Raw genomic sequence first — 15,734 nt, 5'->3', positions numbered from 1 at the left:
TAAATATGGGGGAAATTTTAAACCTGAGAAACTTATTTTAGTCCATTTCATTTAAAGGAACATACGTAACCTAACATTAAAATGTTTACTTTCACGAATATACCCTTAATGTATACATTGTTATATGTTTTGTTGTCCTGACTCTTACACAGAATGGTACTTAACATTATATGACAGGATTTGAAAAAAAAATATTTGCATCAAACAATTTATTGCTTTTCTTTCAGAGTTCAGTTTGGAAAGGTTACACTTTCTTATATTGATCAATTGTTTTGACTTATGACACCTTACATTGAGTTATTTTATTTATTCGAAAGTCATGGACACGCTCCTTCATTCTTCATTCAGCAACTGAAATAAAAAAAAAGACTTTTTTTCACTTTATTCAAACTTTGTTGCACAAGTTCTCGGACTATCTACACTTACCGTGATATCAGGATAATTTAAGGTACGAACTTTGGATTTTTTTTAAAAATTACAGTACTTGTATGGGGAAATCTTCCCATTATATGGTATATTTGGGAAGGAGATGGGAATGGGGATGGGGATGGTGTATTGGGGAATGAAAGTTTACACGGAGAGAAGAGGAAAAGTTTTTGAATATTTGTAGATATGAAAAATGTATTAAGTTTAATCAAAAACTAAAAAGAGCTAAAAAGGTTGAAGAATTTAAATGTAATCTAATAATATAAATGAAAATAAAAAAATGATAAGAAATATGCATTGGGGGTTCTTTGAGGACGATGTGGATTTTTTCGATGAGAATGAGGAATTATCAATGGGAAATGGGAAGGCGACAATCGGATATGGTGTACGTGGAAAGTTCATACCAATCAAGAGCTTACCTTCCCATTTACACCGTTTAGTTTAACGTGTGTTTGTTTCTTGTTACACTATTGACCAAAGTATACGACGAACACGATGAAATTTCATTCCGTATTACCAACTTTCCTTTCATCTGTTGTAACATCCCTTCAACACCTGCATATGAAGTTTTCATATCACAACTCAAACGATATCCCAGAGCTTGCCGTAAATACGCAGACTTTTTATACCGCGCTTGACTTCTTACGATTAGGCATCTGGAACAAGGCTCTGTGGCTACAAGATTGAAGTCATCACTACAGAAATTTTATGATCGTCATCATGAATTTGGGGATCGTTACGGTGTATCCATCTGCATGAACCGATTTGTTCAACATGTCATAGTTTTCTTTCCCTCTTTCGTCCCTGGATTATATTATTTTGATTTCCGCTAAAATCTTGGTTCCATTGATTACTCTTTATTAAATGAAAATGGGGTAAGGAAAACATTTACATATGACCATCGCCTAATCTTACCATTTTTCGCAGATAAAGAAGCGATCCATTTATAATGAGACAATTTGAGCCTCCAACAAATTTATTATCTGGTTCTGTTGGCATCCAGTCAAAAATTGTAATTTCTTTTCCACTGGTACTCCACACCCATTTGCCTTCGACTTCTCTGTCATTTCCACCTATCCAGTAATCTATTTTACAAAATAAAACGCAGAACTGTTGCGATATTTATTTATAGAGTTCATAATCTTTAGAGAAATTGTGAAAATTTTGTTTTAAAAGAAATCAAGACTGTGGGTTCTAATCAACGACCTTTTTATTCATAAACCATGCGTATACTTTAAGAAAAAACTTTCCTCGCAATAATATTTGTTGCGATGTAATTTAGATAGCACAATGTAAACAGAAATTGTTTGTTTTTTCCAATTAATTCTAATAGTCCATGAGCTAGGCGGATCCACCGTGCACCCCCACTCATCAACTTCTTGGTGATTTTAGGTACCTTTATACCCCCTATGCCAAATCTCTGATTCTTCAGTATAAGCCTATATCTGTACCTCAATGGGTCAAAAAGCAATGATTTTTGTGACTCAATTGTTTGACCGTCTAAGCCTTCCTGGGATTACATGTGTGGGCAAACTCAACAAATGTAGATATCATCATGTCGCCTATGTCTCAGCTTTACAATGGTGTCAAAACAGTTGCGGTACTCTTAAAGTTTTGGGATAAAATGAATAAAATATATCTCTACCCCGCCAAAATTAATCAAAAGAACCCCAGAAGTATAAATTGTGATAATAATAAACAGAATATACCAAATAAGCCATTTTTACTGAATCATAGGTGTTTTAACATTGTATGGTGTAATGTGTAAATGTAAATGTGTCAATTTAAGCGATATTTTGGCGGGGTAGGTGTATATTATATTCATTTTACCCCATAACCTTAAGTGTTATTGCAACAATTTTGGTACCATTGTAAGGCTGAGACATTGGGCTACAAAATAATACGTACATATGTAAGTTTATTTTGTTTTGAGGAAAGAAAAAGTTCGTAGACTCAAAGTACTCAAAAAATGGATTTTTGAATGAGGTATAAAAAGTAGCCGAAAAATACAAAAATGCTTCAGTAAATTCTTTTTCGAAAAAAATATTTTTAAATGGGTGGTACAAGAGTACCTGAAAATCATATTTTTTGTTGATGATTTGGGGGAGGGCCTTGCACGGGGGGTTATCTCAGCCCACGTACTATAAGCCGGTGATACAAAATGCATGTGATTTTTAACCGTCGTGCCGTAAGTTATAAATGATGATATAAAAAGCTATGTATCACATTATTTTATAATAATATCATTTTTTCAACTATTTGATTAAAAGAAATGTTTATAACAGGAAATAAATTAAGTTATTTGCGTATTCGATCAGTATATGTAAAATTAAGTAAAAAAAGACACCTACGCTTTTTCGACATATATAGTAAAAATAAGTGGGGGAAGATTGTAAGATAAACTTTGTCAGAGACAAATATCAAGTCTATCAAAATGGTTTTTTTTTATTTATTTATTTCTCTTTTCTTTACTGTTTGTTTGCCTGTTTTGTGCATTATTTAGATAGATGACTAAATGTACAGAAAGCACAATTTTTAGATGTGTTTTACCATATCATAATTTAATAATTTATGGTGTTCTTTTCAAGAATTGGGTAGTCTCATACTTGTGCTTGCAGAAAATGACAAAAGGTTTACATGTGTACATTAAGTTATACGCATTAAAAACCAACCACTCATTAAAAAGTCATATATAAAATTAGGTAATCATCAATAAAATTTCATCCACTGAAAACAGAATCGATCAATCGAGATGATACTATAACATAATTATAAATCGTGCGTTATCGTTGCCTCCTCAACTACATCATGTAGAAGTGCATGCAAGACTATATTTTTAACATTAAAAGTAGGAAGTCACTGATGATTCTTGTGCTAGAAGATGCTATCAGAACAAGCTTTTTGCTGTGTTCGTGTACGACGAGATATCATATTTTTCTTACAGAGGTAAACCGAGGGTAAGGGACACGACTTTTACAAATCATTGAAACGTTTGTATTCAGTATTTGACATCAGCCTCATGTAACCATCAAAGCAACTTGGATTGATTTCATTCTGCTACAAATAAAAGCTTGATAGGCTTTGATGAAATTGAATATAATTCAAACATATCACCGATTTCAAGAGTTACGTCCCTTACCCTAAGTCTACCTCCATAATTTTTTAGCAAGATAATCTTAATATAACCAAGGTAAATAACAAAATATAAAAAATCAATACATGTATACATCATGTACACTAGAGTAACACCAAACTACCCCCCCCCCGCCGCAAATGCATGACTGCTTCCTGCATTACTTCATATTACACTGCGAACCTATAGGCTTTGACAATCAGGATACGGAAAGATTCATAAGGCATGAACACTACTTATAACTAATCCGTGAAGTGCTTCCTTTATACTGTATTGATGTGCATATAGAGACGGAATTCAGTTCTGAGTGTGGAAGAAGTGTAAAACTTCAAATTTCAAATCTACAGGAGATTGACAAGAAACAATACCTGCTTACGATGTTTTGGTTTGTTAATTGTCTTGTCGAATTGCTTGAACACGTTCCAAACCTCCTTGCATCACTTTCTTTGTATGATATTTGACTATACAATTAAAGATAAACTATTCATATGGAGCAATGTTATCACTCAGATCTGCTTAACGCCACAAATTGCAGGATCTATAACCTAATACCAACACTCAACCAAATAAAAGTTTGACCATATTTACTTCATTGTTGGATACTTCTAATGATCATGTCACAAAATATAAACAAGAAATAACGTTTTTACCCCGTAAGTTCATTTTTTTCGACTTACAGTTTTCTAGAGTGTCTATACACTTTAATGCATATCATAAAAATGTCTACCCTTCCTATAAAATTTCTTTGAAATCCCCTAGGTAGTTCAGTGTGAGTTGCGCTTTCTAGAAATGTGGGCAGATCAATGGACAGACAGATAGACAACAAGGCAAACAAGGTGACTCTAATAAATCCCGTAAAAAGCTGTAAAATATATAGTAGACATTTAATTTTCAACTATACGCAAGTTTCATCGGATGTTAATATTGGAGATAACACCCTCTTATCATGGGACTGTACAATATCCAAAACATGAGACCTGTTGCCACATTTTTACTAGTAACCCTCGTATAAGTACTGGTAGACAGAAAAGTCAATAATGTTCAAGTGGAGTGATGTAAATACTACAAAATTGTACTTAAAAATGAAATTGTGATATAATTTACATTCAAACCATGTACTTAACTGACTGTCAAATAGTAAACAATCACATTACTGACACAAGTAAGGTAAAGACCCGCGGTGAACATTTTCAAGACCATATCACCTATTACACAAGTAACCCTTTAAATTTCTGTCCATTTAAACAGTGCTCTCAGTTAATTAAAGGAATTTATTAAGGATTATCGTAATAAAGCCTATGGAAATAATATTACTAATAAATTGTTTTGGAGTATGAAAAACTCGCTGGAAGTTTTCGATAAATAATTACTTGCTTTGGGTGAACCCGTAGAAATTATGATTTTTTAAAAACAGTCTTGATTTCACCACACTTTACACCACACTCCCATATTACATAATTTAACAGAAATTTTCTTGTCTAATAAAATGGTATTTCGATAAAACAGATATACTTACTGCAGGCATGATTTTTTTATATTTGTTCTAGCGATAAAATTTATCGCCAGGTTGTAGGTACTCTAATAAGCTCAAATTGTAGGTATGGTCACAAAAGATGCTTCTTTAAGAGCAAATCTATCATGAATTGCAATTAATGTCCAAACCTCATAAGAATCATTCCAAATCTGATTTCATAGACACATTTCATAATACTGATCGCTACACTGTGGATAATTTTGCTTTGAGTAATCCTGACCTTTCTCCAATGCAGTGCAGAAAGATAACTCTTAACAACTGACTTAGGAAAAAGCTAAGTTTTTCATTATCCTTTTCTGGATTTTAAAAATTGTTTCCAACTTTATTGTAAACAAAATCATCCAGCCTGGTAGTGGTTTCTGGACAAAAATGCTTATATCAACTTATATAAGACTTCTCATTTTTACATTCCATAAAAATACCAAAAATGACAACCATTGAATTCAAATGCTAAATCCATAAATAAATAAATCCCAATGAAAGGAGGGTGACGTTCAAATTTAGAGCATTCACGTTCAAGCATGAATGCATGTTCACAACAGTGACGAAATTGACGAAAGCATTATTTCAGACTTTACATTTGATAAAAACTGACAAATTATAAGGAATAAAGTACATAAAACAAAATGATAAAATTGTAAGGTTTATAATAAATATATTTAATTCACGTTCTAATTATGGTTTCATGTGTAGACGTGTACGTGTGGTTATGTGTTTTCCATGTGCGAGTTAGCTAGGTCACACGAAACATGCACCGGTAAAGTTTGGAAGTCAGTTTTGAAGGGATTTTAATGTGATTTTTTTATTTCAAAAATAATAAATGGATATCGAAAAACCAAACAATCCTCTTTCATATAGGAAGAATGGATGAATATAAACTATCAGTTCTTATGGTTTTGTGGTAAACGGTGGATTTACTTTAAATTATGTTGCAAAAGTGTGAAAACATGTTATTCAATTTAATTAATTTATGTCGTAATGGTTCTGAAGTTCATTTGAACTGTTATAAATAAATGAATCTATCACTAATTCGAAATTTTAAAACTGTCATTCTGAAGAATATACTTAACCGACAAACGTAAACGGAAAACAAAAGTGATAATGGCTTACAGCTTGTAACTTATTTAGGCTATCTTCAATGGCTTATACAAATTTATTAGTGTAAATGAAACTATTACTAATTATCTTACAATTATTTAATTGTAATTAAATAACAGACCCTTGAATGTTCACCAAATCAATTACCGTGGGTATCTGATGTTTACATAGTAATCATACTGACACAAGGTTTCAACCTGATAAACTACTGAAAAAAATATATCACTGGTAGCTTTAGATTATTCTAGGATATGTAAGGACAATTTGATTTCAATGTAAAGGAAACGTAAAAAAAATAAGAATAAATACTTATCTCTGCATGCACAAAAGTTAAACGCGCTTATTTCGTGCAAAAATCGCAAAATAACCTAACGCAAAAATATCCCATTTTATAATACCAAAATTTAACTACATTTTTTACGTGCATACCTTTAGTTCGTTCCATTGCGCTGTTTTTCAGAAACATCATCTTATCCCATGTGTCAGGTTCTGCTAGCATGCTTTTCTTATGTTTACAAGAATTCTAAATGTATATGAAAATGAAAATGAGTTACTCTTTCTAAACTTAAAACAATATTTGGTGATTACAAATGTATCATTTGACCAATACTCATGAAGAGTCTGACTGGTACGCTAAACATGAATTGGCAGCAATATAGAAGAATGCAGGGGCAGATCCGTGACTTTAGATGGTTAGGAGGCGTTAAAGGAAAATGTTTGGAGCTACAATGATGGATTTAAAAAAAACAATATTTTTGTCAAAAACAATTATTTTTTACCACATTCAAGGGGAAGAGGTGTGGTTTGCAACCGCCTGAATCCGTGCCTGAACTGGTGACTATGATAAACATTACGTTTTACATTTCATATGTACCCATTTTGATTTTTTTTATATGATAATATATCTTACAATTATTTAGTGATAACTGTCTGTGCATTTTTGACAGATACCAGAGATGTTTTGAATAATGCGATACGTTCTATGGATGAACTGTTTATAAATTAAAGGTGAAAGTCAAGGTTCAAGAGAAATCAAAGGAACCAAGATACCAGCGGATATCAAAAGAATGTACATTTGTAATCCAGGAAAAAAGACATGAAAAATTGACACACACAACAAAGATCATAGAATAACTAAAATAATACGTACAAAGAAACAGAAGTAATTAAAAAAGTAATATGGTTCCCAGGTCAATATCAAAAGCGATCCTAGGTCGCTAAAATATAGACTCAGGTCACCAGCGACGGATATGCACAATACGTAAGTAAATTCCCGCTTATAAAATGAAGTAAAAACCAAGGTGATATTATCTAAATTAACTTATTTATTGTGTATTTGTATCGAAAGGTAATCTAAGTAATTTGAAAGAAATATTAAAACGTTGCTTTTAAAAATTTGAATCTTTGAACGTATAAAATAAATAAAATCACGTCATATCCACTCAGCCAATCAAACGACAGAATATTTCACTGGTGACCCGGGGTTACATTTGAGAGAAACTTGTGGAACGAAAACCGGGCTGCCAGGTTAATGAATAAGGAACTCAGATTCATCATATATTTGTTAACTGGTAATTATCATCGCTACGATAATTTGTGAATTTACTTCGTTATACATTTTGTATCGGTTTTGTTCATACACTTAACGATGGCACTGTGAATGAAAAATAATTTAACTTTTCCACCTAAACCATATCACGGGTATGCAACTGTTCCATTGAGTAACTAACCTTGGCGTCGTCCCATGACATTCGGAAATCACTAAAAAAGTAGCAGCTGTCTTTATATTCAACCCAACCAGAAGGACAGGATTCATCTGAAAAGGAAAAAAAAGATACGAAAATTTAAGTTGAAATGTAAGCTATTGTAAGAATCAGGCTAAAAAACACATAACAAAACAAAAGAAAATAAACAAACAAACAAACAAACAAAAAACATTCAGGTAAAAACAACTAAATCTTACAATATTATTTCACTCAAGTAAAATTTCCCTACTTGAAAGGACCATTAATTGACCTCTGCATTGCTGGATTTGCTCAGAATTTTTTCAATGAAATGTGAACAAATAAGGTTTATTACAGATTTAATTGACCTTGAAATGTTCGTTTTTAATGCATTTCAATGAAAATTTAACTGAATGTGCCAAAGTGATATAAAAATTCTTGTCTTATTACTATGATGCTGATGGTGCAAATTCCGTCATACTATATTTCACTCAATGACTGATTCTTGCATGGACTGAGACTTAAAACATACACAAAACATTGTAACAATAATTACTAAAGCAACGTGGTCGTATCTTTCATGGAAATACTTTACAAGTGAGCTATTCGTTCTCTGCAATTGTTAGAAAAAAAACTTTTTTAAAAAAAAAGTTGTATTTGATGACGTTACAGCAAAAGTTTGGAGAATTATAACAATAGTCAATATCGTTAAGTCGAACTCGAAGGGACCAGCCAAATTTGTTCGAGTTATCAGAAGTTCGAGAAACCGAAGTTCGAATAATTCCGGATTACGTTCGTGTCCGGTCCGGTTCAGTTTTAAATGTTATAATTTGAATATTTCCTGTTTTAGAGCACCATGTGGATTTCAAATGTTTTGGATGTTTTTTTATTGAAAGGTATTTTGTGTTTTAATATATGTATTTACTTTTTTAAATAAATGAGACAGTAGTATAAACATGCAATAACAATTTTGTTTCTTCTTGTGTATTGTTCTTTTGAAGTAATATTGGTTGATCTGCCTACGTAGTTTCCTCCCGAAATATGCATTTGATGATTTGTTGTTTTTTTTAATTTAGGTATTAAAACATTAAACTTTAACTACGAAAAACACAAGTTAGAGTCAGCATAATTTTATTTTTTAACATTAAATGCATTGAAGTACAGTTACAAAACAATATATCTATCAGCACATTAACTCATTTTAAGCACATGGATTAAAACTGAGCACATAGATATTTCAAAGTAAATAATGCACTATCATCTATATTTCAATACAAATTAAACCGTATTAAACAGTACAATAAACGTAGAAAACTGCAATAATAGGGATGTATCAATATTGTTTGTACATTATTCAAATTTAAATTTTCACAAAAGTCATTAATGGAACACTGTCTCGCTGACAGTTCTTTCTTAAACTGGAGTTTGGTTACTTTCTGTTTGAGTCGGTAGATCAGGGCTAGTTCGTCTTCACAATCCTCTGTGTTGGTGAAATAGTCCTCAAAAATTGTAGCTGCTTTCAGTACTTCCGAAAGTGAAGGCGTTGGTCGGGTTTGTACAGGTAGGTCTTGGTCTTCATCGTCATCGTCTTCGGTCATCTTCATATCAGCACTGTGTTTCATCTTGAACTCGTGGATAAGATCGTCGTCAGTATTGACTTCATACACTGGTATGTTGTCGTCAAATATGATGAACTCAGTGATGTTAACATCTGTGTTCATTTGTAAAGCTAGAGTAGCAAGTGGTATGTCGTCATCAGGCTCCTCGTCACTGGGTAGTAAAATTTGGCGTGACGGAAGCAGTTAAATATTGTGCCTTGGTTCACCATACCCCATGCCTGTTTGAACAGCCGTAGTCCATCAAGAAGATTTCTACGTTTTGGACCGAACTTTTCGAAACCTTCCTTAATTGACTCAGCTTTTTTAACCCAGCCTGATAAAGTGTTCTTTGGTACATTAAACATTTTTGCAATTCCAGTTTCTGATTTTTGACCCATTTCAACTTCTAAAATAGCCTTATATTTTTCCTCTAACGTTTTTGAATATAACTTCCTTTTCGCGCCTCTTTTTTGCTAATCCAGATATCCCCCGTTGCCGTGTCCTTCTCTGGATTACTCAGCTTTGCTGGCCATATTTACCGATGTAGATATCCCCCGTTACCGGGTCCTTCCCTAGATTGCTCGGATGCCAGTAAGAAACTCGTACTGCTGACGTCGTCTGCCATTTCAAACTGCTGAACATCATATTGCATTTCATATTTACGGCCATACCTAGCTTACCCAAGCTAATTTATATTGAAGCGTCAAAGACCGGCCCGGTAAATACTTTGTGATAAGTACTCATTTAATTTAAATTATTGTCACTTTTTTTAATTTGGCGACTTCTATTATCTCTTAATCAAAATTAGAGCTGATCACCTCAATACACGCTCATTTTGTCTAATGACATAATTATAACCTTAATTGCCTTGGTGTGACACTTGTAGAGTGATATGGCTTTGATTGTCCACACCTTTTGACACCCAAGCCGTCATACCTACGAGTTCGAGTTACCGAGGTTCATTTACATAACTTTATCGCTGTTGGGACCAAACATTTAGTATTCGAGAAATCGGTAGTCGAAAATTCGGAGGTAATTATCATTGGCTTTATAGGAACAAAAATTCGTACTTTGAAAACAGTTCGAGAAATCCCGGGTGTTCGAGCCATCCGAGTTTGAGGGAATGAAGTTCGACTGCTATGTGATTTGGTCGTTTTATATACTTAAATGCTTGGACTCGACATTTGCGTTATAACATCAAACGACGATGGGACAATTCGCCGTAGTGATTATTTGTGGTGTGGTAGTGACGCATAGTCAATAAAATTTGATTGGACGAAAGCTTTTTTTTTACAGTGTCCTCCCTTTATAGAAGCCGTTGCAGATACCGAATGTCAATTGGCAAAATATTCAAAAGATATCATAGAACAAAAATGTTGTATTACACGTGAAATTTGAATGTTGCAAAACATCTGCTCGCGTTATTCAATTGCAATCTTCAAGTTTCGCTCATTATGAAACATATAAGAGTATCATACTAACATCGTGGTGAATGTCGAATTTATCCGATAAAAGTAGGATTACAAATATACCTTCGTTTAAGAATTTAAGTTTGGAAAATCTGAAAACCATTAGGGAGATAGACCTTGGGTAAGGGACATAACTCTTGAAATCAGTGATATGTTTGAATCAATTTGAATTTCACCAAAGCCTATCAAGTTTTCAATTTGAGATAAAATGAAATCAAGCCAAGTTTCTTTCATGTTTACATGGGATTGATGTAAAATGCCGAATACAAACGTTCCAATGATTTGATAGGGTTGTGTCCCTTACCTTAGGTCTACCACCTTAAAGCATATAATTTATCTTACCGAACTTTTTAAAGGGTACTAGTAAACGTATTCCACTTAATGGTCTTGTCTCAATGGAGGGAGACACAAAGTACAATGAACACGTATTGTTCAATTCCGATGCACAACATGCTGAATGAGCATTGCATAAATAAGCGCATTTGATAGCTGAATTGGTTGATAAAGTTACCAAATGATTTTTACTTGAAACAATGTTAGTATTTATGTCGATAAAGAAATGTTTTCCAAATACAAAAGGTAAAATCCGGAACAAAATAATGACATTAATTACGACTGACATCATTTATTCCTTCATACATGTACACAGTAAACGTAACTACATATCAAGATCAGAAGCAATATGCATGACTGAAAATATTAATCATACATATTTATTTAAATTACAACGACACTTATAAAACGTCGTTAATTTAAACAAAATATATTATTTATATATTTAGTCACGCAGAAAACTTATCAATATAGATGGAATGACAATCCTCTAGGATACCGAAGATACTATGAGTATTTTTTTATATTTTCGGAGAAATGTATCAAACAAACAAAGGAAAGTATCTGGCCAAATATAATGATAGTAAAAACATTTTAATCGCCCATTATTCAGATACCATACATGCATGCATGTCATATTCTCCATCAGTTGGTTTAAAATGTATCTTATGCATATTACGTTTTATGTACGACTTGTCTCCTCGGTATCATAAATGAAACTCAAAATATCTTCATACAGCAAAAAAACATAACTTAACAAATAAAATGTAAGCCTGTTTCAAGCAGACGATGTTTGAAGTCAAAGTTCACTTTTTTTGTGCTGAAAGCACACACATCAAAGATCATTATATTTATTTGAAATAGTTTTCAAAACATATAACGCAATTTTATAAAAGAATAATAATGCTAGTGTTTGGAATGAATAAAACATTTTGTATATCATCACAGTTTTTCCTATCACATTGTCTCAAAATACTTACAAAGGGCTAAGCTGAATTGATGAGAAAAAGTACCGTTCTACCTAACTAGCAACTGCAGTAAGGTTTGTATCGATTGTATACCATGTTGTTAGAAGTAGTCTCAATAAATAATGGACAGAATGTGATAAAACCACGCCAATAACCTGTATAAATACATGTTTATTTCTTAGTAAAAACATTTACAGACGGCATGAGCTGATTATCTTTTATTTCGTCAGCCGTTAAAACAAACAATATATCGATTTTGCATAAATTTACCATATTTCCGGGACCAGTGGCCGTATTTTATCTTACAAAAGAAAGCATATAATACTCCTCCTTTGTCTTTTTGACATAATTTCACAAGGCATAAAATATGTACCCTTTAGCGAAAAAGAAACCTTTAAGAACAGTTAAATATCTAAATTAATTTGTTTATCTCTACGTTGATATTTAAGTACCATTCTGTTTAAGAATCAGGCAATGGAATGGTTGCACATTATAATTTTCAATCTGGTCCTTTTTTACTCAATTATATGCGATACATCTAGAAAATAACGGAAATGTTGTTTAAATTTATCCTGAAGCACACTGACGTAGATATTTGTTTTACTGCTTTTATGGGGAAGAAGTATGGGAAAAAATTTCCCGCCATTTTTCAATATTGCAAACGTTACAAACATTTTGGTGGTTATGTCTGGAGGTTATGATGTATTGATATTTAGACAATGAAATTAAATCTTCTTTTAAGATATATAGTGATTAATACTATTTTCAGTATACCTTGGATTTTGACCTGTTCTTGTGTCGTCATCGTGAACTCGTGGATCGTTACAGTGTATCTATCTGAACCATGAAAACTGAATTTGTTCAACGTGTCATAGTTTCCTGGCTTATTTTGTCTACCCCGGACTTGTCTTTTATACGAGTAACTCGGCTGGTGTTTCCAGAAAAGCAGATAACGCTTACCCGAGTTTTATTTTATTACTTTGTATGTATTATTTTGGTTATTTTATGCTCTTTGTTGTGGTTGTTTGTTTTCCATGTCTGGTCTTTGTCCCGGAATTAATTATTTTTATTTCCGCTAGAATCTTGATTCCCTTGATTACTCTTTTAAGTGTAAACAATGACCACTACAATCTAATATTAACACTAAATCTAACACAATTGATATCACCGGGTTAGGCTGATGACCGCAACGATTGAGGATTGAAATTTGGCTAAAACTATTTTACTTTCATAAAGTGGTCTATTCAAGTTATGGAACGCAATTGATATGACAAATAATAAGCCATTCATCAATACTCAATATATGAAACGGGTACCATATGTGTAAAATGTATGATGAATGAGAAATTCCAAGATAAACATATTGGAGAGATGACTGTAAGAAAGAAAATTTGATTACCGTGACAAAACTAAAGATTGTCAAACGAGATGATCATGACGGTTGTTTTGGTATATGGATATGGATATACGCAAAACGAAATATTGGCAAAAAATATAACAAAACAAAGCTTCAACATATAAAAAATAACTAATAGATATAAAACAAATCACGTGTTTTATCACGTGGTTTATCACGAAAATCAGGAAACAAAGCAATCTATACATACACAATATGGTTAATAAAATGAAATACAATTAGTGTAAAAAACGAAAACAAACAACAAAAATAAATAATAAAAAATGAAGCAAAAACAAACAAAGAAAATGAAGATAAAGCAAGAACAAAAGCACTTGCAAAATAAAAAAAAATGGGTGTGACATCAAATGGAGCATCCGACCTGGTATCAATCTTGCATACTTTTTCCATAGACTTCTGCAATTAGGACTATATCTTCAGAACTTTGGAAGAAAAAAAAAGAAATTGATTCAATAAAACGTTTACTTATGTTCCATTTCCGAGAACATATAAAAATTACTTTCCTGCAAAAAAAGGATGAATCCTCGAAGATCTGAAAGAAAAGCAATCTATTAATAGCCATTTTTTCTACTTTCACTACCTGAGGAATATTTCTTTCGTATACATGTAATGTCAAATATTCTTAATTGCTTTACTTTTTTGTAAGTTATAGTTCACAACGAAAACAAAAACAAAAAACAAAAAAAAAACACATTTTTTAGGCTTAATGTTTTGACGTACAATTGGACAGGAATTCGGAATGATAAACTGGTATCTCCTATTGTCAGAGAGTAAAATGAGGTAAGTGGCAAGTTTAGAGGCGGAGTGTTGTCATCTGTGTTTATCGCAAATACGGTTAATTAACAGGTTCTTTTTAAAAGTTAACAAGATTGATATGCCAAGTATAAATTATCATAAAATAAATTTTTGGCATGTATGTCCATAGATTTATTTAATGCATTTCAGATATGCTTTAATCGGTCCCATTTTAAATTACACAAAGAAATTATCACTATTAATGTCATTAAATAATGTTGACTGTGGAATTTCCATGAAATAATCTTCTCCTGTGTAATATTGTCATCCATTACCCTGATTGTTATTATATGCTTCTAATAAAAATTATCGATTGTTGATTAATAGAATTTAGAAAAAAGAATAATCAAGGGAGCCAAGGTTATAGCGATATTTAAAAGAATGTGATCCAGGGACAAAGACCAGACATGGAAAACAGACATACGCAACAAAGAACATGAAGTAACTAAAATCATACATACAAAGTAACAAAAGCAAATGAACAACTCGGACTCCACCAAAAACCGATGCACCGGTAGGGTAAGCGTCAAGAAAGCAACAAGAACGTAAATAAAAAGCAAATATTAAAAGAAAAACAAAACAAAACAAAAACAGAACAAAATCAAAAACAAAACAAATAACCAAGCAAACTAATAATTGTTATAAACATATTCTTAACCATAGATAAAATATTAATTAGAATACACTTATTTGTACAAAAATATTTTATAAAGTGTTTGAATAATAAATAATAAACATTTTGTTAAATAATTCATTTATTGTTACTTCTCAATTAGTTCATGTTTTCTTCCAGATATTTTAGCTTTCCCGTTTTTGTCGCACTGTTGTGTCTATTTTAAATGGAATATCATTCTTGTTTTTGTATCGACAAGCAAAAAATACCGAAACGGCAATAATGAGAGAATTAAGATTAATTAGAATGCAAGATCTTGGAGGGAACGTTAACACCCGTAATTTTTACCCGTTAAATAGTATTAAAAACTAAAAAGTCCCAAGTCCATGTTATATAAAAGCATGGCTTTTTCTAAAATTCTGTCTATTGACTATATTGTTGTTATGAATATTTTTTGCTTATGTTACCGCTGATGTACAGATTATGACGCAATAGCATGCAAATACTATCTAATCACCACTAATATATCCAGGCCGCAAAGGAAGAAGGAATTTAGCGCTCTGTAAATCCTAGATTTATCACAACATTTCGTTTGTAATGCCTGTATCAAGTCAGGGCCATTACGG

At 32.2% G+C, this 15,734-nt stretch overlaps 1 protein-coding gene across 1 annotated transcript; it reads right to left on the bottom strand.

Moving 5' to 3' along the window:
* Positions 1-333: 333 nt before the first annotated feature.
* On the bottom strand, positions 334-11,430 carry LOC148597853 (brevican core protein-like). Its single transcript, XM_088562103.1, has 5 exons — positions 11,325-11,430; positions 7,922-8,007; positions 6,621-6,714; positions 1,342-1,511; positions 334-351 (listed from the first exon to the last, which is right to left on the bottom strand). Exons 2-5 carry the CDS (start codon positions 7,940-7,942, stop codon positions 334-336), a joined length of 303 nt encoding a protein of 100 aa, XP_088418229.1. The 5' UTR covers positions 7,943-8,007; positions 11,325-11,430.
* Between the last annotated feature and the right edge of the window lie 4,304 nt (positions 11,431-15,734).

Source organism: Perna viridis, chromosome 14 (genome assembly GCF_037379345.1).
Source record: "Perna viridis isolate PV_CMFRI_1.1 ecotype Kerala chromosome 14, ASM3737934v1, whole genome shotgun sequence".
NCBI classification, from domain to species: Eukaryota; Metazoa; Mollusca; class Bivalvia; order Mytilida; family Mytilidae; genus Perna; species Perna viridis.
Note: the sequence above shows the minus strand (reverse complement) of the source record. Positions and strands in the feature narration are given on the sequence as shown.

Excerpts from the sequence above, each read along its gene's own strand:
- LOC148597853 (XM_088562103.1), bottom strand. The coding sequence starts at position 7,942 with ATGTCATGGGACGACGCCAAG. Across the intron at positions 6,715-7,921 it reads TGTCATGGGACGACGCCAAG|AATTCTTGTAAACATAAGAA; the intron begins GTTAGTTACTCA and ends ATATACATTTAG. Across the intron at positions 1,512-6,620 it reads CGCAATGGAACGAACTAAAG|ATTACTGGATAGGTGGAAAT; the intron begins GTATGCACGTAA and ends TTTGTAAAATAG.